The sequence below is a fragment of the Lytechinus variegatus genome, chromosome 8, assembly GCF_018143015.1.
Source record: "Lytechinus variegatus isolate NC3 chromosome 8, Lvar_3.0, whole genome shotgun sequence".
In the NCBI taxonomy this organism is placed as follows: domain Eukaryota; kingdom Metazoa; phylum Echinodermata; class Echinoidea; order Temnopleuroida; family Toxopneustidae; genus Lytechinus; species Lytechinus variegatus.
Window position 1 is genome coordinate 18,203,356 of NC_054747.1, and position 26,286 is coordinate 18,229,641.

The 26,286-nt window shown below is 37.9% G+C and overlaps 1 protein-coding gene across 1 annotated transcript in view; it reads right to left on the reverse strand.

The window, feature by feature from the left end:
- The window catches only part of LOC121420100 (protein sax-3-like), a 34,148-nt gene extending 11,189 nt beyond the window's left edge, over positions 1–22,959 (reverse strand). Inside the window, exons 1-9 of the mRNA XM_041614631.1 lie at positions 22,768–22,959; positions 22,250–22,340; positions 21,586–21,724; positions 20,312–20,439; positions 13,833–13,957; positions 9,276–9,435; positions 3,943–4,102; positions 1,567–1,694; positions 284–484 (exon numbers count right to left, since the gene is read on the reverse strand). Coding sequence (XP_041470565.1) covers positions 284–484; positions 1,567–1,694; positions 3,943–4,102; positions 9,276–9,435; positions 13,833–13,957; positions 20,312–20,439; positions 21,586–21,724; positions 22,250–22,340; positions 22,768–22,920 — 1,285 coding nt within the window. The 5' untranslated portion in view covers positions 22,921–22,959. The remainder of the gene's footprint in view (positions 1–283; positions 485–1,566; positions 1,695–3,942; positions 4,103–9,275; positions 9,436–13,832; positions 13,958–20,311; positions 20,440–21,585; positions 21,725–22,249; positions 22,341–22,767) is intronic.
- Positions 22,960–26,286: the final 3,327 nt, after the last annotated feature.

A 26,286-nucleotide genomic window follows, 5' to 3' on the forward strand; every position in this document is an offset into this window, starting at 1 on the left:
TGGGATTCGAACCCACGGCCCTCTGTTTTAAAGTCAGAAGACTAATCAACGGGGCCACAATGCTCCACCAATTTAGGAAATTCACAACAGGAATTTGACGTAAGAAAATGGCTCTTTTTGCATAAGAAACATATCCCTCTCATAGAGGATAAATGCCTCCTATATATTGGAAAAGGTTTTCTTTTGAAATAAAAAAAGTGCCTGTTTGCCAGAAATGTGCCAGTATAATTTAATAAAAGTGCCACTTTTCTTCTTACTAGCTGCTGATTCCAGTTCCGCTCACCTGTTATTCTATCTGGAGTGAAATACTCCACTCTGTAACCAGTCAGTGATACTGGCCTGTCTGTGAGAGGTCTGGCGCTAGGCCAGGTAAGCCTCATGGTTGTCCTGGTGATGTTATCAATAATAGGAAACCCTGGGGCTTGAGGTAGTTGTGTTACGCTCGGAGCTTCGTGCGTCTGCTCCGTTTCCGCAAAAGCTCTCCCTGTAAAAATATGCAACAAGATTAACTGACAATGTTACATTGTAATTTACAGGCATGTTACATCACTAAATTGCTTTTGTATTGTTTCTGTTAACTCAAAATATGCCACAAGAATAAAAACATTATGTCATTTGTGTGTCTTATGCTGTGCCATTCAGTTATTTAGCATATTCGCGACAACAAATGCAAAACAAAACACACTTGTCAAAATAGCAGCTCTATACATTACTTTTGTTATATATTTTATAAGTATTTTCCAAATTTATCATATCATGACTAAGGGGGTGTTGCAAGAAAATATTTGCGATCGATTGTAAATATTCTGTTGCAATTTCACAATTGATAGATCAACGTTAGTAGCAGATCAGATTCAACTCCTTGTTTCATGGAGCAGATTAGCAATCAATCACTAATTTACAATTAATTGCGAGACATATGATTGATTTAGGGACCAAAAATAGACTTGCAATTGATCGCAAGTTTCTTGCAACACCCCATTAGACTCTTGAAAGGAAGTATACGAGATTAGCATATATAGTCCAGAAATGGAGTCAAGGTCAAACTTGAAGCTACATTTTGCCCATTTTGATTCATGTCCATGGAGAAGTGTTTTCTCCCAGTCTTTTGATGCTTATTTCCTGGTCTCAACGATCCTGATTCATATGTTCACATCTAATTGAGATGACCAACACAAATGTACTGTGTTGGTCAAGGCTTGAGTGATAACCATACAGGGAGTGGATCCTAAGGTACTGATCATGATCTGCAAATTGGCAACCATATTATATACAACTGTAATTATTCCAATACTTTGTGAATTGTCACATGAAAGTCCTAGTGTCCTTTCAATCACTTTTACTTCGTGTTAAGTGACAAAATGTTACTGATCATGTTCATCAAATTGGCAACCTCTACATTGTCAACACTGTGACCCAAGTACATTTTATTTTCAAATCACAATTCATGTGTGATTTGCCAGCATCAAGGATGCAGAAAAACTTGAAGTGTTTCCTAAAGGAGTAACTGCATGGAGTAGAACTGCCAATTTGGAATAGGATTTTTGAAAGAAAATAAAGACTTACTGATGACTTGGAGAGTTGCAGACCATCTTGTTGCTCCAACACTGTTAGCAGCGCTGCAGGTGTAATGCCCTGCATCGTCTGGAGTCAAGGAAGAGAACTTGAGGGTTCCCGATCCATCCATCGATACTCTAAAGGACAATAAAAATTTCAGGAATGGAGTAAAGGGGTTAACAAATCTTGAACCTTGAAGAAAAATCCCTTCTAGCAGGGCCAAAGCTATCCAGAGATGAAGGCATTCTGTGTATAAGTGGGAGGTTCCATGGTAAAGCAAAATTAAAACTTGCCGTATAAACAGAAGTGATTGTGTGCAGGGGAGGTAACGTATTAATGCCTCTTATTTAACATCGCAAGAGACCCAATAATAAGAATCAAAATAACAATAATAATGATTGATAATAATCAAAATATTGATATAAAATAATGAAAATGGAAACGAAAATGAATAATGATACTTGAATTATAATGATTATTTCGAGAAATAATTATAATAATAATAAATAATACCAATAAAAACATTAAAAATAATAAAAATAATAATCTGCTTTTATAAAGTGCTTATTAAATCTCTAAGCACTTTACAGAAATATTAACCAGGTCACCAGATCTCCACTTTCTGTGGAGTATTCAATCAATGAGCAGTCAAGTCACCCTAGTATCTTAGCAAACAACATTGACACCTTGCTACAAAAAAAGTGGGCTGAGGTCATGTGTGATATGCACTTACGGCAGAGCATTGCAGTTTATAAGTTTGTATAAGAATATCAATTTAAAGGGAGGTGAAATTAACTCCACAAGGTTTTTATTTGACTAAAGCTTAAAAAAAATTATTTGACTTTTACTGAATCACACTCTAAGTTCCATTCTGCTAATGAAAGCTTTAACTCCTCCACCCACTAGCGCCAAATACACACCACTGCATACATGTTTTTGTAATGTGATGGCACTGAAAGGGTTAAAATAAAGTACGTGGCAGTCATCTCTTTAGTAAGGTATATTACAGGCTGCTTTTTTATTTTCCCGTCAAGACCACACTAACAAAAGAAAACATGCCATTTGCATCCACAAATTCTTTTAATCAACTTACGTTCGCACAGCAGCCATAAATGTGCAGTCTTGGGTGAATAATGACAGAATAATAGTTCTCAGAAATTCCCCATTTCTTGCTCCTACATGTAGCTGTATTTCATTTCCCACCTTTTTTTTTAAAGATTGTATTCAGCCCTTTTTTTATTTGATTCTGAAAGGCTAGAAAAAACTGGTGATGAAAAAACTATATTGGTTCTTAATGCAATTTATGGTAGATGATAAGCAACGAAGTGGAAAATATTGAAGTAGAGAGGAGAACTTCTCTTTTCAACTCTTGCACGATTTGTAAGAATGAGCACATGAGGTACAGAATCCATACATTGTGATATTTTTCATTGGACTAGGAATGAAAGTACAAAAAGCTTTACAGGAAGTCTTTCTTATTCATATCATCAAAAGATTATAAAAAATATATCATTAGGACATTCTTTCTTCAGATTTGTATATAATACTCATTGCAGTAGTTCAAGCATGAATGCCTTTCCTAAGTTATATCCAAAATAAAACAATTCATATTGGGTGCTTGTACTACATGCATGGTTAATTTTGATTTTGGGGGCTTAAGACAAAGTAATTCACTGACACGGTAATGCATCCGACTCAATGCTTAATCTCTTGTACCTTTTTAATCAAAAAAGACCCTCGGCTATGCTGCCATAATTTGGCAAAAGGAAGCAAGTTACAACAGTATTATTTTGTTGTAAATGAGCAATGTGCATTCGTCATTTACATACATGTAGGTGTCAATGCAATTTAACAGCACATTTTCTTCAATATCTTTCCATAGAACCATCATTTCTTCCCCAAATTTTGCCTGAACGTGCAACAGACTGAGGGTGTTTCAGAAGCAACAACTCGAATTTGACTGCGGTGTCACTTGCTTCCTTTTGCCAAAGTTGGGCAGTATGGCTGACATGAGTTAGTGTGTTTGGACATGGACAGATGTATACAAACTCGGCAAGAAATCAGTGTTTCTTGATGGAATAGTACAGTAAAAAGGGTGGAGAAGGATAACATGGATTATATGATTTTTTGCTTTTTTGCAACTACCGGTACTGTATTTTAGTACATCAAAAGGTTATTTCATGAGGAAACTTGTCAGTGATTTCATTGATGACAAACTTGGTCTGAGCCAATCAGATGCAAGAATATGAGGTATTTGCTTTGGACGACCACTGCATTTTGGTACACCAGGGGATGGTTTCACAAAGCAACTTTTCTCAGTGGTTTTCCAAGACAAATTTGCTCTCAGCCAATCAAATTTGAGAATTTTAGTAGCTTATAACCAACCTGGTTCCCACAAGCTGTAAGGGTGCACCGTCCTTCAGCCAATCAATAGAGGGCGGGGTTCGTCCCTCTGCCTGGCAGTCCAGTTGGGCGGGGCTGCCTTCTACCAGCGTCTGATTGGACGGCCCAATGTGGATGATGGGTGGTAGAGGTAAGTTATCATCTAAAAAGGAAAAAAGGTTAGTTACAGCTTGCATGTTTCTGTTAAGCCCAATAGGATAGTTTGATTAAAAAAAAGATAGGAGGATGAGGAGGAGAAGGCATGGTTCCCAAAGAAATTTGAAAACAGAATTCCATGACTTCCATGACTACATTGCTGCTTTCCATGACTTTCTGTCATGTCGCGGGAGTTGTGCAAAATTTGGGATATCACATAACTGCGAAAAAATGGAAATCATGAACACCAATTATAATAGCAGAGTATGAGAAGTAAAAGACATCACAAACTGGAAAGCTGCCATAGCCAAGAGGTAAATGCAATGCCATGACTTTTCCAGGACCACAAAATTTTCCAGGATTTTCCATGACTGTGGGAAACAAGGTAGGATTATGAGGACAAGGAGCAGGAGGATGAGGAGAAGGAGCAGGAGGAGAAGGTAGAGGAGGAGAGGAAGAGGAGAAGGAGCAGGAGGATGAAAAGGTAGAGAAGGAGGAGGAGAGGAAGAGAAGAAGGAGCAGGAGGATGAGAAGGTAGAGGAGGAGAAGGAGAGAAAGAGGAGAAGGAGGAGGATGAGAAGGTAGAGAACGAGGAGAGGAAGAGGAGAAGAAGGAGGAGGATGAGAAGGTAGAGGAGGAGGAGCAGGAGGAGAGGAAGAGGAGGAGAATGAGAAGGTAGAGAAGAAGGAGAGGAAAAGGAGAGGAAGAAGAGAAGGAGGACAAGGTAGAGAAGAAGGAGAGGAAAAGGAGCAGGAGGATGAGAAGGTAGAGGAGGAGAAGGAGGAAATGGGAGGAAGAAGAGATGTAGGATGGGGTAGAAGATGAAAATTAAGTAGTAAAAGTAGACAAATGCAAGAAAGGAATAGTTGCTTAAGAGCCATAGCATGTTGAAGGACACTGTGTCTTCAAAGATGGAAATAAATACTGTTTACGCAAATAGGACTCAAATAAGAAGAAAAGATAGAACTAGAGAGAGATGGCAAACATAAAACAGAAATCTCAGACCAAAAAATAGTCAAAGAAGAGACCAAGAATAGCAAACAAATGAAGAGGTTAAATGATGATGGCGACAGAGGGTAAATTTGAGCTAAACTGGGTTAAAGTGTTCCCCAAACACATCAATAGTGTCCCGGGGGAAAAACTCGGATCCTCTAACGGACATATAAGAAGGGGATGTAGATAGGTTTAATAGAGGCCACTGGAGGGGGGGGGGGTAATTGACCTCGAACTTGGATGCTGAGTGGTGATAGGATCACAGAGTATCAAGATTGGATGCAGGGAGATGGGTAATAATGAGAGTACGAGATGTTTATCAGTAATAGTAACCAGTCGAACAAGACTTTAATTTGGGAACATATATCCCCTCCGCTTCATGCTATATATGATTGCATAAAATTAGGAATATTTCACATGTGTAAAGAATATCAAAAGCTTTGGTACAGGTTCAACAGTGTGACAAGCTTAGCTGGGGTAATACAGGAGCGCCTTGAGCACCTAACAAGGAGGATAAGTGTGTTATATTATCAATACTGTTATCAATTTGATTGGATCATCTTTCAAACATTCCAAGCTTATAGAAATGTAGTGACCGTTTGTTTCTTAAAATTATTCTTAATTCATTAATTCTTGGCAAACATTTTTGTTTTCTTGTAATCATTCTTCCCATTCCATGCATTAGAATTGGAATAATTCAAAATACAAACAAGTGGATTATTAAAACTTGAATGTTGGCAATATCATGGTAAATTTACACATTCTTCTTGGATTTCAGATCACATCTTTCATAAAAGATTCATTTCTCTCCTCCATTTTTATCTGACAGTGAATGTATACTTAAATACAAAATATCTTTACATTTATTCAACTTAATGCTGTCTTTGAACTTTGAACAAAGTTTATTGAGAACACCCTGTGACTACACTGAACACACTGTAAAGGACAATTTGCTTTCAGAGTAACATGGAAAAGAGACAGACTATTGCCTATCAATTTTAAAATATTTTACCATCAAACATCTATATTTATATATGAAGAGGCTGATGTTATAGCTGACAGAGACATATACCCCTTTCATAAACCCCATTAAAATGAATTAGGCGGCTAATAGCAGCATAATTTGGTCGTAAAATTGGAGGAGGACAAGAGTTATCTGCATTACTCTGATGCTGCTATTATCCGCATAATAGCAGCATCGGGACAAGATTTTGAGTTTATGAACGCATTTCCAAATTATGCGGATAATTGCCATGGTGCGGTCACAAGGTCACCCTTTTCCAACACAACCGCATCGGAGGGGGCGTGTCCAGTTGTCATGGCGATTATCCCCCTTTTTCAGGACGGGCGCTCGTAAAAATAATGCGGCTTATTTTCGGAGTTTATGAACGCAATTTTTATTGAATTATCCGCATTACTCTTAGGCGGCTAATAGGAGGATAGGTTTATGAAAAGGGTACTAGATGGAATGCAATGTTAGCAGGGTTCAATGTTGGTCAACTTGGTACTTGTGACCCTCCCCCCCCAAAAAAAAAGAGAGAAGAAATCCTTGTCATATAATCAATCTCAATTAGTCACAAGCTGTTTTTGTATCAATCGCAAATATGTATACAAGATCCTTGAGATGGCAAACATGATTGTAAAATGTGTGATTGATTAAAATCAATAATAATGATCCTGCTGAAACATTGGGTCAATTAGAGATAAGACACGAGGATTAATCATTAAGCATTGCAAGTCGATGAAGTCAATTTCAATAAGCTTCTCATAAACTTTCATGTGCTTTCCTCATCAACCCACTCTCTCTCTGTTGCTTTCTTTCTTTACCCCTCTCTCTTCAAATCACTCTGTGTTTTTTTATATCTCTCTCTCTTTCTCTCCCTTTTCTCTCCCCATCCCCCCTCTCTCTTCCTCCCTCTTTCTATCATTCACTTCTACCACCCCCCTAGCCTTTCTCTTTTATTTTCTTGTGCATAAATCATTTTTCTTAGTTATTCTCTCTGGCCCGTATTCTGAAGTCAGGTTTAACTTAGACCATTGTCAAACTCTGTGCTAAAATTATAGGAAGCCAACAGTTTCAACATTTTTATATTAAGTTGAATGTTATGTTTTCTTATGTTTACTTTGCTCTTTCCTGATTCATCGATGGTGAAAACAATCATCGATTTATACTTCCTAGACAATTAAGGATGATTCGAGAGCCAAATGAGCTAAAATTATGGTACCTAAACTGTTAGTGATTTATGTAACAATTGGCTATCCATACTTAAACCACAACTTTAAACCCGAGTTTAAGTTAAACCTGACTTCAGAATACAGGCCTGTGTCTTTCACTCACTCTTCTGCTCTCTCTCTCTCTCCTTCCGCTAACATATTGTTCTCTTTCTGCAAACCCTCACCCTTTTTCTTCTTTTCATTATCAAGCAAACACTACTTTCTACCTCCATTTCATCTTCTTCCAGGGGTGCCCCTCCCACCCATCTCCAGTGATTGACACCCAAGACCAGTGATACCGCAGGTCGCCAATACCGGTATAGCATTGCGCCCCCGTGCGAGGGGCCGTCTACCCCTGTCAACGGGGTCGCACATCCTGCATCTCGAAACCGAACACCGCGGCACCTCACCGACAAGGATCTGCCGGGTTTGGGAGAGCCGCGGTCAACCACGGAATCGATGTCGGTTCCGGCGAGGAGGAAAGGTGTCGAAGCGGAGTACGTTTCAAATAGTTAATGCTTTGATCTGTGGCTTATGGTGAGTGAAGTATGAGAGACACAGTCTGGAGAGAAATCAAAAGGCTAGCAAATGATTTCTTTTTTTATTATTACCAAGCAGCAAAAATCAGTTTTGGAAGTTTATGAAAAGCAAGACCTTTTTATTTTTCTTTTTTTGATTATTTGGTATTGTTCATCAAAAATGTTGCCTTGTTTCCTAATTTCAAAAGTAGAAATTGGAAAAAAAATTGTGTAGTATTAATTTTTATTTATTTATTTATTTATTTATTTTATTCATTTATTTTATTTATTTTTTTGGATAATTTTTCTAACCCAATCTCTTACCAGAAGGTTAATACTATATATATTTTTTTAGAATTATGATCTGGAACTGGGGATTTTTCTTATGCCACAAAGAAATAAAGGAGAAGGGTATGAAACAACAGAAAGCAGAAGAGAAGGGCGAAAGCAAGGGAATGAGAGAGGGAGAAAATGTTGAAAGTGACAGGATAGAAATAAGCAGATAACAGAGAAGAAAGGTGAGAATTTAATGGAGAGGGGGAAAAGAAATAGGATACTAACAAAAGGAAATTGGAAAAAGAAAAGAAAGTGAAAATGGATAAAAAAAAAGACGTACAACTCCATGCTTACTAGAGGAATACAACCCTTGCTATCAGACTTGCAAGTCTAAACTGAGATGGTCGACGAGAAACCAACTAAAATGGACAGTAGGCTAATTAAGAAGCATCTCCAACCATCTTCCAAGGGACATTTGCGCGAGATCGACGACAGGGCAACCGGGGATGATCGGGTTCTCCTGCGCGGCTCAGTCGCAGATCAAAGCGACTCCCTAAGTGGCGTTTACATTTCTGTCGACGACGGCATTTAATAACAAGGCAAGTCAGTGACTTGTCCCGCCATGCAGGTTGTGTCCAGTTAAAACGACACAGGCTTCTCCTCTCCCTTTTTTCAGCATCGCAAGGAAAGAGACAGTTGGATTTCTTCATTGATATATCATGTTTTCCTAAGAACAACCTCAGACTGTTGTCTCCATGTAAATTGGAAGGCAAAACATGGCAAATCACCAACGTGACATGTCCGAAAGCAGAGGGAAATTATGCGGAAAGAACGCAAGGGGTAGGTGTGCAGGCTTCAAGAGCAAGAACCTTTACATGTATACACTATCCCACTTGCAGAAGTAGCAGATCACTGTCAACAGCAGTTTCTCTTGCACATGAAGCAACATCTGCACATATCACGTCCAGCAAAACATTCGTTCATGCCTTGTCTAAAAAGTTCTCTTACCAAAACACCTGAATATACAATACACTGTAACTTTAAGTTGCAAACATAATGCACACATCAATCACTCTTTGGGTTTTTAATTGAAAAATGTATGTTCAGTATGGATTTTATTACCGAGTGACATTTACTTATAAATGTAAATACTCAAGAGATGGAGGAATCTCCACTTACCAAGGACCCGTAGATAGGCGGAGTCCTCGACGGAACCTCTTCCGCTCATCGCGGAACAGACGTAGTATCCTTCGTTCTCTCGCGTCACCGAAAAAAGGTGAAGCCTGCCATCGTTGGTCACTTCGTAATGCTCTGTACGGTCACCGGGAAACATGAGAGGCTGTAGAGAGATAAGAAAAAAATAATCGGAATTATATAGATTACTTGAAACTTTTGAGGGATAATAAAAAGCCTACATCTTAATGTAAAGTGCTTAGAAACAGAAGATTATAAGTGTAACTATTATTATTATCATTTATTATTGTTTTTTAGGTTGTGATCCTCAAATTGGCAGCACATGATAATTCTGTGCTCATTTCTATACTATGGAAAAAAAAGGTATTGACATAACACAGGCTAAAATAAATGATGCTATTAAGGACTTAATGAGAAAAAAGTGATTCATTTCTTTTCATTAGGTGGTTTCAGACCGCCTCGAAGTTCGCCAGTTCCAGGTATTCTCTGATCGGGAAATTTACCCCGATCAGAAAATACCAGGTATTTTGGTAATGTGAAAGCAAACTACGCGTAATCTCCCCGAAAGAAAATACCCGCTAAATAGTAGGTACTTGGCGAAATTACGAGAACTTTCGTGGGGATTTTTCCAAGGTCGCAGGTATTTTGGCGATGTGAAAGCAAATTACGGGAACTTTTATCCCAGCGTGTCGTTGGGCGCGGCGGCGTGGGTGGCTGCTGGGCTAGAGATTTTGAATCTCCCGCCTTGCCTGCTTATCAGACCACACTGCGCATGCTCGTAACTTCGGGAACTTATCCCGAAGGATGTGTTTCGGGGCGGTGTGAATGCAGGAATAATTAACGGGTATTTTTTTAGCCTTAAAAAGTTCTCGTAATTTAACGGGGATTCTTGTGATCGAGGCGGTTTGAAACCGCCTATTGTGTGGCCACCTTTAGGGATTGGAATGAATTTATAGAAATTAAATGGGTTTTATTAAGGAACAGTACAACATACTGTACTGACATCAAACTTTCAGTACCCTTTTCTCTTTCTGATCAAAAGTTTCACCGGGCAGGCATTAAACTCTGACAAAATGGTTGATGGCAAGTTTGAAAATGTCATTTCTTTGTATAACAGAAAAACTATTAACGAAAAAAAAAGGCTAACATAAGGGATGCGAAAGTGTGCAAACAAAAATAAATCAAACTTTGATATTTCAGATTGTCACATATTCTTTCTACTTATTTAGTTTCACACATCCAAGAGTTGGAGTTAGATGGATCATGTATGTATAAAGTGTTAAAAAGGCGCAAGTATTAGTGTCACAAATATCCGTCAAATGTCTGTAACTTGCTAAAAATCGCTGAGGCTTAGACGCATCGAGATAAATAAAGAAAAAGCCTTTCCTTTAATCACCTGCCTCACTTGGAATCAATAATATTGTTATTTGTCGTTTTCTTTTCAATAAGTTGTCATATTTTCACTGTTACTGAAAAAACCATGGTAGAATAAACAAGATTCCAACACTGAAAGCACCTGCTTAATCGGGGCGTTAGTGTCCAAGACGTCAACTTTTTGATATTTTGAGAAACAGGTGTCATTTTAGAGGGGAAAGGGAAATAAAAATGAAATAAGAGAAAGAGAGAAACAAGATGGAGAGTGACAGCGAAGAGAAATAAGAGAGAGATGAGGGAGTAAAAGACAGAGAGAGAAAAAGTAAGGGGGAGAGCAATAGAGAGGGGTATAGAGGCAAGGGGTGGGGAAAGGGAGACCGTCCATTTTAAGTAACAGGTGTCACGAAATGTTAAAGTAAATGGAAAAGAGGAGGAAAATAGGAATATGGCACAAAATAGAATGACATGAAGTGTGCATGGAGGGAGAGAATGTGACATAGAGAGAAGGGGGGGGGGGTGGTCAGTGGGAATCGTCCATCTGAAATTACATGTGTCACTAAAGTGTTGAAGTATAGAGAAAAGCGGGGCAGGGGACTATGGCACAAAATAAGATTGATATAAAGTGAAGCAGGGGCGGGGTACAGGCAGAATGGAAGGGGAGAGAGGCAAAGAAATAAATGACAGAGAGAGAGGGGGGCAGAAAGAGGAACAGGTAGGTAGAGGATGAATAGGGTACTGTAGAATAGAGAAGTAAAGCGAGTGGTTTATAAATTCTAAAGGAACTGGGTCAACTCTGCGACACTTTGAATTGCAAATGAGCTCTGAAATCAAATATGAGCCGGTAGAATTTGACGTTTGAGAGACTGCAAAATCATCACATCCATAATTATTCAAATTTTTCTTCCTCCCTACCCTCTTCGCCAGCCTTCATTTTTTTCATCTCAGTCTTGTAATCTTGTTCTGTCTATCTCCCTTTCTCTTTCTCTCTTTCCATCTTTCTTCACATCTCACTTGATTTTCTGTTATTTACACTAATGTCAGCATAAACTGTCACTCTCTTCTTTCTATGATCTTGTTTTTTTAATTTTGTCTTATTTTATTTCAAATCTCCAAGCAATTCATTGCTGGCTTTCTCTGTCCCATAAGTTTTTACTTTTCTTCTCAACAGTTATCCGCTCATATTTGTTTCCCCGCCCCCCTTATTTCAAGCGATTCCCCCTGCCCTCCCATTTGATTTCCATTTTATTTTGTTTATTTTTTTATCTCTCTCCTTCTTTCTCCCTCTAATGTTGTCAAAGATACAATTCATACTAACCTACTTTCTTTCTTTACTTATTTATTTGGCATTTCTACCCTATTCTATTCCTCCTTCTCTCTTATTCTTTTTTTTATTATTCAACTGAATGTTTGCCCTCTTATCTAGGGATACAAGAATAGTAGATCAATAAAGTGATAGTGCTGAGGTATAGCGATGTCACTTTGAAGGGACTCTGCCAATCTTCCACAGGTGGCTATTGGAAGTCAAAACAATTTCTGCAAATTTTGAAAATGGCGACACTGCTGTTATGTCAGAGTAGGCAATTGACAGAATTTCTTCAGGGTGAAAACTTGACCCTCGGAAAAATCACAATATTGAAACAATTTTCACACCTTTTTTGTCCATTCCCTATCTCTCCATTTCAAGTCTTTGCCCCCCCTTTTTTTTTTACCTTATTCCAATTGCAAATGACACATTCAGTACTTTACTGACCCATTCAAACACTTTTCATCCACTTCTGTTCCAGTATATCTTTCTTAAAATAGATTTGTGAAAATATTCATAACCATGAAAATGAAAGTGTAATATCTTTTAATGATTGATGAAGTGTATAATATGCATAATTTATCTGGAACCAAATACTAACAATGAATCTGTGTTTCTTGAACCCCATCCCCAGGACCAGCACTACTAAGTTATTCTCTTTGATAAAATAAACTATGTATATTCTAAAAAAACATTGTTTATTCTTACTGATTTGAACAAAGTTATAAACTATTTAATCGCAATGTAATCATAAAGTGAAATCAAATTTTGAAGATGGGGAAACTATTTGAAACCAAAAACTGAATGAATAAAAAGCTGTGGTGTTTGTATTTTTCCCCACTTTTACGGGGCAACCCTAAACATATAACACGAAAAGGCCTATATAATAAATGAAAACAAGTATTTTCTTTGGTTACGTCATCTAACACACTCACATTCCCTTTTTTCTATTACATTTCTTTTAAAAATTAGAATACATATACATCAGCGACATATACATTACCAACTTCTTTCTTTAGCAAGGTGCATATTTATGTTCATGCATTTTTATGTAGATCTTTACTTGTTCTGAATTTGACCTATATTTTATAAGGATCCACCCCTCTCATCTCGAGCACCTTACACGCTTCAATGACACTTTCGACACATATCTCTACAACCCCAGCTGGAGAAGCATAATCCCGCTCCTCAGCGCCATGACTCACGAAAGACGCGCCCCGGCGAGCGTCTGACGTGCAGACAAGGCGAAACATCCCGGGATATGCAAATGGTAGGTAAGTGGCGCCGGTCGAGGGCCGCGGCGCCATGGTAATCGAATGGCCCACAACAGGTACGGGATTAGAGAGGCAAGGTGTTCTTGGGAGAAGTGGCTCTGGAGTGGGTGATGGATATGAGGGTGTTTAGATGGATGCGGATGAGTAAACAGAGATGAGGTTATGCATGTCATTTTGAACAGGTAGCTCGAAGACGCTGGTGGGTCAGGGAAGAAGGGGTAAGTGGTAAGGGAGAGGATGAGAAAGAAGAGAGGGGTAGAAGTGACGAGGGGGGTAGAGTGGATGGGGAGAAGAATGAGCAAGAGGGAAAACGGAGGGAAGAGAAGAAATATGTGATGGAATAGATGAAGAGAAAGGGGACAGAAAGGGAAGGAACAGAAGAATAAGAAAGGAAAAGGGAGAAAAGAAGAAAGGAAACAATGTGAAAATGAAATAAAAGTGCAGCTCATTGTGGATCGATTTCAACCTGAAGGGAATTATGCCATGGCTAGAATTTGAACCCATGACCCCCTGTTTCAAAGTCCGGAGAATAATCCACTGGACCACAACCTTCCAGTCTATCAACTTCAAAAAACTTTGGACTCTTCTTACCTTGGCTCCTCGTTCCTTCCAGTAGATGGACGGTGTTGGTAGACCAGTAGCTTGGCACAGGAAGAAGGCATCTTGACCTACGACCACGGTCCGATCCACTGGTACGCGGGTAAACATTGGTGCAGCTGGAGGAGGGACAATAATGACAAGATAATAAATCAAAACTCAACACCAATAATAAAATACCTCAATTCATTGTAAAAAGTCACACAACATTTAATATTATACTTTTCATAGAAATTTGATACTTAAAGATAAAAAAAAATCAAATATTCAATTAAATGGAAAAGAATTCAAAATGACATTTCTTCATCAAAATATGTTAATAAGTCAAATGCTAGATTCCCTTTGGAAAGTTGATTTTGATTAAAAAGGAGAAATTAAAAGCAGGTTGAAGACTTAAATAATTTTTACTATACATCATCATTACACTAGGGATAAACATTCACCAAAGGCTTTGAGCACCCTATCAAAAAGCAACAAGCAGACACACCAACAACCAAGATATCAGTTACAAATACAGAAATTACACACTTCCATATTCAGCATAATTATGTAGCAACAATTCACAAGTTAATATTGACCACTCCCTGCCCCCCCCCTCCCTCCCCGGACCTCAGCAAAATCACGAGTTAAACAGACTTACAACACCCCAAAACTCAAACATGAGTGATTACATTTTTTCAGCTTTCAAAAAGCCTTTTTTTTAATCTCCTCCTATGCTTTGAGGATAGTACAGCATCATTTTTGTCCATTTTCATTGAAAACATCTTTAACAACTTCAAGCTGTCATGAGACACTGACAACCCTCATCTTTAATTCATGACGAAAACTAGAAAAAAAGAGATTTTCCCCGAACACCACCGCATCACCATCATACTTTCTCTATCTCCGTAATCTTCCATGGTATACGCATCTTTCTCAGAAAGCATCCCCCACTTTCTTACCCCTCTCCCTCCCCCTATCCACCTGTAAAAACATTTGCACTCACTCCATGACTGATGCCGGCCTAATACACCCAGGACAAATATGGGTTTAGATCGCTCTCTGATCGTTTCCCCCCGGCACGTTTTATATACTGTATCAACACCCAATAGCTATTGCGAAGCAGCCCGTTGGTTGCTTTATGCATACATGACAGTTTACTTCTCAAAAGGGAGAAGGGGAGGGGGGGATACAAATGTATCTTTTTAAAGTTTTTTTCTTCTTCTACTTTTGGTAAAGAGAGCAAAGAGAGAATGTGTTGGTGCTGTTGCGTCTCCCTTGCGGCTGGAAGATATTTGCTGTGACATGAATGGTTTGTTGAGCAAATCAAACTTATACTTGGTAGTAAAGGTGTCATACTACATGGATCATATGGGAGTGGGGGGGGGCGGGAAAGGGGATACCTTATAAATAAAGACAAACATCATTGACCCCTATGCAGTGACAAACTAAAGACTTGGATGTTACTTAGTTTCACCATCATAACACAATTTACAGTGACTAAATCTTGTTACTGTCTATTTCGAAACCCACTATAAGTCAACTGAAACAAATTCTGAGAGTTTGAGAAGAAAGCGCATCCTTAGCTTTAAAATGATGAATAACTTGTCAAAATCCATCAAAAACAATGCACACAAGTACTTGATCCAATATACAGGAATTTCAAAGAGAGAAAAGTCAAGGTTTGAAGTTTTGGGTTCACTCAAGCATTAGATTGTCATACTGTGCAAGCGGAAAGAGACTTGTCCAGTAAAAAAAAAACAAAGTCTTTGAGTAACAGTTCGAGAAGTTTGAAAAATGGTCATTTTGGGTTTATGACAAAGAATCTTGCCTGGCAAAGTGTTGTCAATTCTGAGGCTGATGAACACTATCAAAGTTTGATGAACAGTGATTATTATCAACAGATATATTATCAGACTACTGGCATGAAGAAACAAATGGAAATGATATTATAAATGATTATTTTTGTATCATCATTATTTACCCCACAGAATCAATTTAGCAAGAAAAGTCAGAATGAATTGTATACAGAGGTATAAATATTGGTTGAATGAAAAGAGTGTTTTATCCTCTCTTTCTTCAAAATAAAGTTCACATGCTTTTCAGCACTTAGCAGAAGTCACCCTGTCGTGATTTTGAAGGGAATAAATCTGACACCATCTTCATTTTAGAGAAAAAGCAGCAGCAGCAGAATAAACAGTAATATGAAGGTATAATGAGGAAGCTATGGGATGAGATGTTGAGTCACTCCCTACTTATTCCAAGTCAGATGGAATTAGGAGATTCCTTCACAGTATAGAAAGAGAAATGGAGAAACAGGGTGGGGGAATAGAAAGAGGGGAGTGGGGGAGGGGGAGAGAAAACAAAATAGGGGGAAAGGAAGAGGGAGAGAAGGGAAGAGGGGGGAGAAGGGGAAAGAGAGGAGAGTGGGGTAAGAAATTGGAAGAGGGGAGGAAGAGAACAGATGAGGGGGAGGGAAAGAAAGGAAGAGGGAGATAGAAAGAAGAAAGGGGTAGAAATAGAAGATGGAATAGATGAAGAGAGGAAAGAACAGGGAGGGAGAGAAGGTAAGAGGGGGAGGGAAGGGAAGAGGAGGAATGAAGAGGGGAGAGAGGGAGTAAGAGAGTGGAAGAGTGGGAGGAAGAGAACAGAAGAGGGGGAGGGGACGAAGGGAAGAGGGAGATATAAAGAAGGAAGGGGGGATAGAAAAGGGAAGCAATGGAGGGAGAGAGGGAAGAACGGGGAGGGAGAAAAGGTAAGAGGGGGAAGAAAGGAAGAGGGGGGGAGGGGGAGAAGGGGGAGAGGAAAGGAAAGAAGGGAAGAGGGTGGTGGGAAAGAATGGTAGAGATAGAGAAGAAGAAGAAACAAACAACAAGAAAGGTATACTGGACCTAGAGCTTGCATGTTATTTTGGCTTCACTTCCAAAGCTGGGAAGCAATCGATATCCTTGCCAGGTAATGGTGGGAAAAAATCTGGTCCAAAAACTTTCAAAGTTTTCTTCCTGGAGACATCGAAACCGCATCGTGAAGCTTAAAAACAATGCTTTGGGCATGACTATTGTACAAACCCTATTTCTTTTTATCTGCCTCGTATTGTTCTCTTTGCTATTAATGTCTTGTGATAATGTTTTAACGTAATGTAATACCCAACAAAAAGCTTTGGAGAGAGCACTTTCAATGCAATGTGGTTGGGGAAAATGGAAGAATTTCGAACACTGCAATAATAGTTAGTTTGTAATCTGCTATTTCAGAAGAAAACTGAGAAATGTCCTTTCTTTCTAATCTGCTTTTTTTTCAGAAGAAAACTGAGAAATGCCCATGTCTTTGCAAACATTTTCTCAGCATTTTCAAGTTCCAAACTTTTTTGTTATTGGTGACCTGATATTCATTTCAAGAAATGAGAAAACATTTGGGCGATTCCAGCATAGAATCAACTTTTTCAAATTACAAAAATATGAATTTCAAAGTAAACTTAAATCTAAATGTCATTTCTCGGATTGAAATCACATTCAAGACATTGTAAAGATTTCTTTGATGCTAAAATGTCTAAGTAGTACAAACATTTTTTGAGGTATTGCTGTTTTCATGATTTTTTAAAACATACAATACATTCATGAAACTAGATTATTCTGTTTTACTTTCTTATGTGGATTCAAGAGTATCATTTTCTGTAAGGATTTGTAAAAGAAAGGGAAATATATGCACTTCACCTACACATGATTTAGCAGCCAAGAACTGCAGGAAAACAATATGTAACAAAGCTGCGAATAATTTTACAGATGTCATGAAGATCAGGCTTTCAATATTCATTGTCAACTAACATTTCACTTTTCTTCCAAACCCGATTGGCTCATCGTTTAGCCAGCTCACAGAGGGCTAGGCCCAGCTTTAGTGAAGACTTTACGAAGAGATCGCATTTAAATCTGCTTTGAATCTCCTAACAATCATCCACTGCATGAACTATCAAATGTCAGGTGGTTAGAGGACGAAGAAAAGAGAAGGATAAGGACTAGAAGGATGAGAAGTAGAAGAAGATGGAGAAGAACAAGACAAATTGGGAGGATGAAGAAAGAGAAGAGAGTAGGAGGAAAAGGAAGAGGACAAGAACAAAGAAGAAAATAAGAAGAAGCAGAATGAGGAGGAAGAGGAGGAGAAGAATAAAAAAGAAGGAAGAAGGAGGAGGAGGACAGAGAAGAAGGAGGAAGAGGTGGAGAAGAAGGGGAACAAGAAGAAGATGAAGAAGAAGAAGGAGGAGGAAGAAGAGATGAAGAAGAAGGAGAAGGAGGAGATGAAGAAGATGAAGAAGAAGAAAAAGAAAAAAGAAGCAGAAGGAGGAGAAAGAGGAGGAGACCAAGAAGAAGAATAAGAAGCAGAAGAATAAGAAAAAGAAAAAGAAAAAGAAGAAAAGGAAAGAAGAAGAGGAAAGAAGAAGAAAAAAGAAAAAGAAGAAAGGGGAAGATGAAATGGAGGAGATGTGGGCGAAAGATGCAAGATAAAGGAGGATTAAGGAGAAGATGAAGAAGATTTTGAAGTGATGCTGGAGATTTGTAAAGATGCTAGATGTCGCAAGAGGTGGGAATAAGGCAGTTGATGACTATCTTGTCATGTGACCCTTGCCACCTTAAAATCCCTCAACTTTTCTCATTTCATCATCCTTTTAAAGCTGTAATACAGGATAATCTTTAAAAATAATTCAGTATTTTATCCTGAACCTCCCAGTCCTGCAATTATTTTTCCTTGTCTATGCAATAATTTATATTTGGATGGTATATGAAAAATGTATTTTACAATAACTTGACATAAATCTCTAATCTAACCTTTATTTCCAAACCCTGCAGGAACAAACAAATTAAGATTTAGATTTTAAATGATGGTAATAATTATAATAATAATAATAATAATCATAATAATAATAATAATGATAAAAATAATAACAACCCTAAGCGCCAAATCCACTCTGTAGAGTGCCCAATGTGCAAAATGATGATTTTAGGAGCTGTGTGCATGTGATGGTTTTAAGAACCTGATGGAGATTTAAGAGTGACAATTTAATCTTTAATGGAATTCAGGGTTTTAATTAATAACTAATTAATAATTTCAATGACAACTTGCATCTTTATCATCAACAGGAACTATATTTTGCATATCATACAGTATATGTAATTGCGAGATGGATGTAGGAATGCCACTTCGATCAATTCTAATGTACACACCGCAACACCATTAAAAATTTTATCATCCCTTTACAAGCTCACTAATCCCTTTAAATGCAGATCAAATCCGATATCGATTTGCGATAAGCTGTAAATTGAATCCAACGACCAGCTCTTCCTGTGTCGATTACTCCCGATACGAATCTCAATGATGGACGGCGCCCGACCTCAAGGTCAGATTGCAAACCGACAACTGCCCGTGATTCACCCAGCCCCCCCTTTAACCGAGTCTCGGCGTGGTCAATTTGCGGCTCAGCGAATGGGACGAGCGTGTCAAGGATGCGGTAAGCTCTGTAGCAGTGTCCTGACAGAGCCCGACCACAATGAAATGATCTTAATTGCAGGGGAATATCCTGGGGCGATCCTGGCTACATTTGTAGCAAAACACAGGGCAACATTGTAAATTGTTTCGGAAGCAGACAGATTTTCACTGGAGATAAAGCAGTGAAATGTCTTGACTTCCTCATCTGAGGACACTATGTCCATTTTTATAACAATTTCTGGATTTGTTCGAGAAGAATGGGTGCAAAAGTTTGGTTCCAAATTGGAATGAGTTCAGATCTACTTTAGATAACGACAAGCAGATATCTCCTCACATTGATGCTTAAAGCCAGATATTAACCAGCAACCTCAATAGTGCCATCTTACAATGTAATTCCTCAACTACTTGAATCTGGCCATGTTCACGACCCACAATTCACCATTCTCATTTGTGTAGTCTTATAATATAGGCCCACTTGCATGACAAAAATACTAATTCACTTTTCAATACACATAGTGTATGCCAACCGCACTAATTATGATAATAAGTTACAAATCAGGGACTTTTCTGCTCCAAAAATGTTTTGTCTATCCAAGTTACAAATAAAATGACAGGATAATCTATTCTCGTTGTTATTAATAGTTATCACAAAGGGTTTGGTTTGAGAGTAAATATTTATAACCCATAGCCATCATCATCATCGTCATCAACATCATCAGCATCATCATCATAATCATCATCACCATCTTCATCATCATTATCATCATCATCACCATCTTCATCACCATCATTATCATCACCATCATCATCATCATTATCATCACCATCATCACCACCATCATCATCAGCATAATCACCATCACTACCATCATTATCATCACCATCATTCATCATTATCATCACCATTACCATCATTATCATCATCATCATCATCACCACCATCATCATCACTGTCACATCATCTTTTAACTAAAGCATCCAATCCTAAACCATTACAACAAACATATCTAGGAACTTACAGCTGATGGTGACTATCACGTCCACACTCTTATCTCCCCAAGTGTTCTGGGCGCTGCAAACATACGTTCCCGAATCGCTTGCCTCTGCATTGGTGATCTTCAACGAGTTGTCTAGCAATATGGTGTGCCTGATGAGCAAATAAAAATTCAAGAGGATAACTTTCTCTTTAATTCTATGATTTTAAACAAAATCTTGCAATTTATCTATTGCATCATCTGACAACTAATAACTGGAGTAAAATGAAAAATTATTAGAATTCTAAAATTTCAAATATTTTATATCTTCTACTGGAGAACAAAGAGCTGTTTAATCAAAGTTTCATCCACATCTTTTTCTTAAACAACATAGAAATGTAATTTTACTTATTAATAACCAGACATTACAAAGAAAAACAAGGTGAAAATGCCCCTCCCCCCTTCAAATGCTTTGTATACATTACACAGTTATATACAGGAGGATGTATATTCATTAATTAGGCATATTCATTAATTAGGCACTCAACTATGAATTTTTGGAAACTACATCTTTGACAAAATAAACCTGAAAATCACGGATGATTAATCAGAACTCCTCCATTCAGGAAACCCTGATTGTCTAAGGAATTCTAACCTATCACTCAACCTTCCATTGTAAACAATGGGATGAAGAAATTAACACTTTTGCTAATCACATCAACAATGCCATATGTTCCGTATACATCTGCGAGCAAGGCTACGGCCTGGGCTTTGTTCTGTGTAATTTGTGGAACGATGTGGCTAGATGATGAGATAGCACAATATTGTCAAATTCATAAAAACATTTACTTTTATTAATCAAATTTTTGTGCCATGCATACAAACCATAAAGTTTACAATGTAACCCAAGATTCTGGGGTCACTAACAAAGGATGAGCAGATGTGCAGAAGTACCTAACAAATAAATGAAAACTACTTTACTAAAAAAATGAAAACTAAGATGGATGCAAGTATGTTTTTGGACAAAACAGGTAAAAAAAAAAATCCTGAACTTGGCCTGCAAATTGAACATTAGTACAAATAATCACACATGGGACAGTTTTCTTATTTTTTTGTTGAAAAAAAAAGCCAAAATCTGGCAAGAAACCCAAGCTCATTTGTCTAATTTATTAGCAATAACAGAATTTATTCTGAAATCTTTTGGTACATATTACTTTATCTATACAAACACTCTGTTGGTCATTTTATTGGGTTCTATTCCAATAACTCGCATTTATTTTAAAGTCTCTGTGAGACACTATTCTGACATTTAAGCCTACCTATTGACTGGTAGAACGCCATCTTTCTTCTCCCATCTGATGGTGGGCGTCGGCTCACCCTCTGCCACGCAGGGGAGGGTGATGGTCTCACCCGGGATGGCCAGGGTGTCAAAAGGGACCTCCGTAAAAGCAGGGCGAGCTGCATAGAATAAGAAAGGAATTCCAGGATTACATATAAACTTAGGGGCGTGTTGCAAGGAGATATTTGCAATCAATTGCAAATTTCAGAAGCAAAGTTACAAGTGACAGATCAATTTTAACTACCGCAAATAAATGTATTCCTGTTCGTGCAGGAAGCAGTCCGGTGATCTACAGTAAATTTGCAATTAATCGCAAGACTTGGAATTGATTTGGGCATGTGATTTTGACATTTCTTTTTCTATGATAATTAGTATTTGACATTGAATTAACATATTTTACTTTGAAAAGTATTTCAGTGATTGGAAATAATATTGACCAAAAACTGACAAATCAATGGTAAATGGTAACTTGGTTTACAGTGATATTTTACCTGATTGCTAAGAAAGCATAGATGCTTAACATAATAGGCCTGCCAAAAAGTGAATACTAAATTAAATTTAGCTCTTTGATAACTCTAGTTTGCTTAAGTTTTGTAAAGGCAGTACAAAAAAAATACTATAATTCTAATTTGGGAATAACTTACAGTTTATTATTAATCGGCCAGGAGCACTTCGTTTTGTACCCTCCGAGTTGGTAGCGACACAAACATAGTTTCCGATGTCACTTGATTTAGGCTGGAGGAGAAAATACAGGAACATAAAATTTTCTTACATATTCTTAGAGGTTCAACTGAACAAAGCATAATCAAAACCATCAGCAACGTCATTTTAGGTATGCATCATGATCATAACAATAATACCACAATTTCCACCACCATATTCATCATTATCACTCCACCACTACCACTGTCACTATCATCCCCACTACCACTAACACTACAACCACCACCAATGACACCACCATAACCATCACTATCATCATTACCACCCTCTTCATCACCACTACCACTAATGCCGCCACCATCAACACCATCATTACCACCACTACCATCATTGACACCATCATCCCCACCACCACCACCACTACCACCATGACTACCACCACCATCGCCATCACCACCACCATCACCATTACCACCACCATCACCACCATAAAAATTACCTGTGATATGACTAGGTTCCCATCCGTCAGTATTCTCACTCTGACTCCATCTTCCACCACCGTTTGTCCGTTCCTCTCCCACGTCACCTCTGGTTCCGGGTGCCCGCGGGGAGGAGAACATTCCAGGACCACCGCCTCCCCGAGCAGAGCCATGGTGTCGCTTGGTTCCTGGCGGAAGTCACCTCTCAAATCTGTATAAAAGACAAATTAAAAGAAATTTCATCATCAAATTTAGTTCATGTACTACAGCTTGCACATATGAAATATCATATCATGTGACATTAACCCTTATATTGAGAGAAACAATAATTTTTCAATCACAGAATATTCCAATGAAACAGAAAATAACTGTATATCAATCTAATAAATTAATGGTTCAAATATGAACCTAGTAAGTTTTGGTCTAACAAAACTGCATGCAAATAGGAATTGTGATATATTTTTCAAAAGAACTTTTGGGCTGGTTAGAAATAATTCTGAAAGAACAAATCATCCTTCAAATCAAAAGTACGATCAAAGCACTCAGTATTCTATCAAGAGCCCCAGAATTACAATTCCTCTCCTCTTCTCTTCCAGATCAATCTTGTCTCATTTATATCCTCTTCATACTTCATACTTCATTTATGTTCTACTTCTACTTCCTCATTTCATTCGCCGCCTCCACCATACAAATCTTAATGACTTCCCATCCATATTTCCCATTTAATCATTACATACTCTGCCCCCATTCTTGTTTTTGTTTACTTGTAAATCCGATCCAACAATTCCTGTTCTCCAAATTCATTATTCACCACGTTATTCGGCTCTAATCCATCAAAGATATAAAATACAATATCTGGTTTCATTTCACTCTTTGAAATTCCCAAACACCCTCCTCCCCCAATCTTTGATGACGTACAAATGATAACAGGGACAACAAGACGACAAAACATTCTCCCACTTCTATCATTTCATTTCTATCTCAATTTCTATAACTATCTACACCACGAACATGCCATTTTCTATAGCGAGAGAAGTTGGTAGTTTTGGATGTGCGAGAGGAAAGTATGAAATATGAAGAATGGGAAGTCTATCCTAAAATAGCAATCAATTTTTTAGGCGACATCCGGATGATGGTTGGTGTAAATTTTGATGCAGGCATGCACCGTCGACAAGAAGATCTCCTTAAAAGTTTTTGTTGTCAGGTTAAGAGAGATAGAAGGATGGTTTCAGGTAGCTGAGAGGGAGATTGGAGAGTAAATGCAGAGAGGAAGAAAAATAGATGGAGATAAAGACAAAAATATAGATGTAGGAAAGGGGAAAATAGATGAATTAATCAATGGAGAAACAAAGAAAGATAGAGAGAAAAAGACTATAATAAAAAAGGAAGAAATACAAGAAAACATGAGTAAAATAATGTTTGAATTATTTGGAAACACAAAATGATAGACAAATGGAGAAATAAAAAGAACGATTGATGGAAAAATGAAAAGAGGAAAAGAAAGATAGTAGATACATTACCATAAATTCTCCATGTTTCTCATCCATGCATCCATTCCTCTATCCATCCACCCACATCCATCCTTCCATCAATCCATCAACCTTTCCCTCCCTCCCTCTCTCACCACTCGTTTTATTGGCTTCATAATAACAAGGAGGGGACTTGGGACATCTCCTGGAATCCGACAGCCGATCCCTCGCGATCGATTCCACCGGATTGATCGCGGGTGACAGACAAGGCGCAACTTTATCCGACGAGCCTTATGCCAGCCTGTTTGAGCATTCACAAGTGTCCATCTACCACCAGCAGTGTCAACACTCAACCCCCAAAAACATTTCTCTTCCTTTTCCCTAAATACATCGCGATTTAGGAGTCACTGGAGATTTGAATATCTGTCTCGCATATTTATCAACTCCGCTAAAATTAGGCCAGAATTGTCCAAATGCTCACTCACGGAGAGTACATCAGCAATTTGGTCAGGGAAGGAAAAAATTTGTTGCATTTCCATTTATTGATTTGGAAGTCTCCTGTATCAATAAAACTATTATTGTTTAACATCTAATTCTTGTCATCTATTTTGTTTGTCCAAATAGAAGTATTGAAGATTGGTTTTTATTGGAATGGGGTAATCTATAATCATTTCATGTTGGTTAAACAAACTCCTTTATTGATAAAACTATTAGATTGTTAAACATTTCATTCTCATATTTGAAGATTTCTTTCATCGTATAAGTCGTGAACGAGGGTTGTTATGGGGGATAATGTATAATAATTACTGTTGAATTACCGCTTATGTAATTTTGAAAGGGCACGTCTGTGAGAAAGGTTTAGAATATATTCAGATATGAGTGACTCTTCTAGGTCTCGTTTACACCTAATAATTCAAGGGTATGAAATTAAAACAGGAATGATCATGTCGGATCATGAAAATGATACAATCAGAATTCTCACTCAATACAGGGTAAATACTCATCATTCTTCCAAAGATTATATACTAAGTGCTGCATATCTTAGCAACATTATGTTATGCATCAAAGATTTTGGAATTTCTTGAGTAAAATGGTGATTTCATAGCATCTTGAATAATATTACTGTAAAACCTGACTAATAACATACAAGCTCATTACACATGAATTCAAGTAAATCTATTTTCATTTAAAGTCGTCTGAATCAACTGGGCTCCACGAAACCTTAGCTCAGGAAAATCTTAGGGATTTTGTTTCAGTTCCCAGTTCACAGAGGGCAGTGTCGCGCACCGTTTAATCAAATCCCAATAAACTCCAATAAGCTCCGGCTAATCGCAGAGTTTAGAGCCGTAATTATTAGTTCGACAGTCCGACAAGTTTGCGATGGCTTGTTGATTGCCTGGCAGAGCTGGCGGCAGGCGATCTGACATACTCTCGACAATATTTTGTTACTAAACAATGCTGAGAGGCAGAAGTATGGTCATTTTGAAGAGGAAGAGGAAAGAGGCAGAGAAAATTGCGTTACAAGGAAATAGAAATTGCTATTACGAGCTATCTTATTAGTTATTTTCAACACAGGGAATGTTTAAGAGGCACTTGCATAGTTGGGCACTGATATGCACATAAATATGCAACTTGATTTCAAATGAGTGTCAAACAAAAATATATAAAGACAAAATTATGTAAAGCTATGAATGAATTATTTGGGTTTTCTGTAGGGACAGATTAGCAAGGGGTAAACAAGGACTAGAAAGGGGGGCCAACATGGGGGTAGGACAAGGAGAAGCTCTGGATTTACAGTTTTACCAGATCACAAAGACAATGTTCCTTTGACTAAACACATTGGACTGGATTAAGGAAAAACATTAGGAACATATGTACACAATTTTCATCTACAATAAACAATTCATATTTTATAGGTGTCATAAATGTGTGTTTATTTATGATATGATATACACTTGCATCAGCTGTTTACCAACTTGAAAATGCAAGCAGAATTGACCCCCTTTTTGTGGTTCCCATTGAAAGGGTGGGGCTTAATATTTTTAAAGTAATTTTCAAGACGAGAGTGTA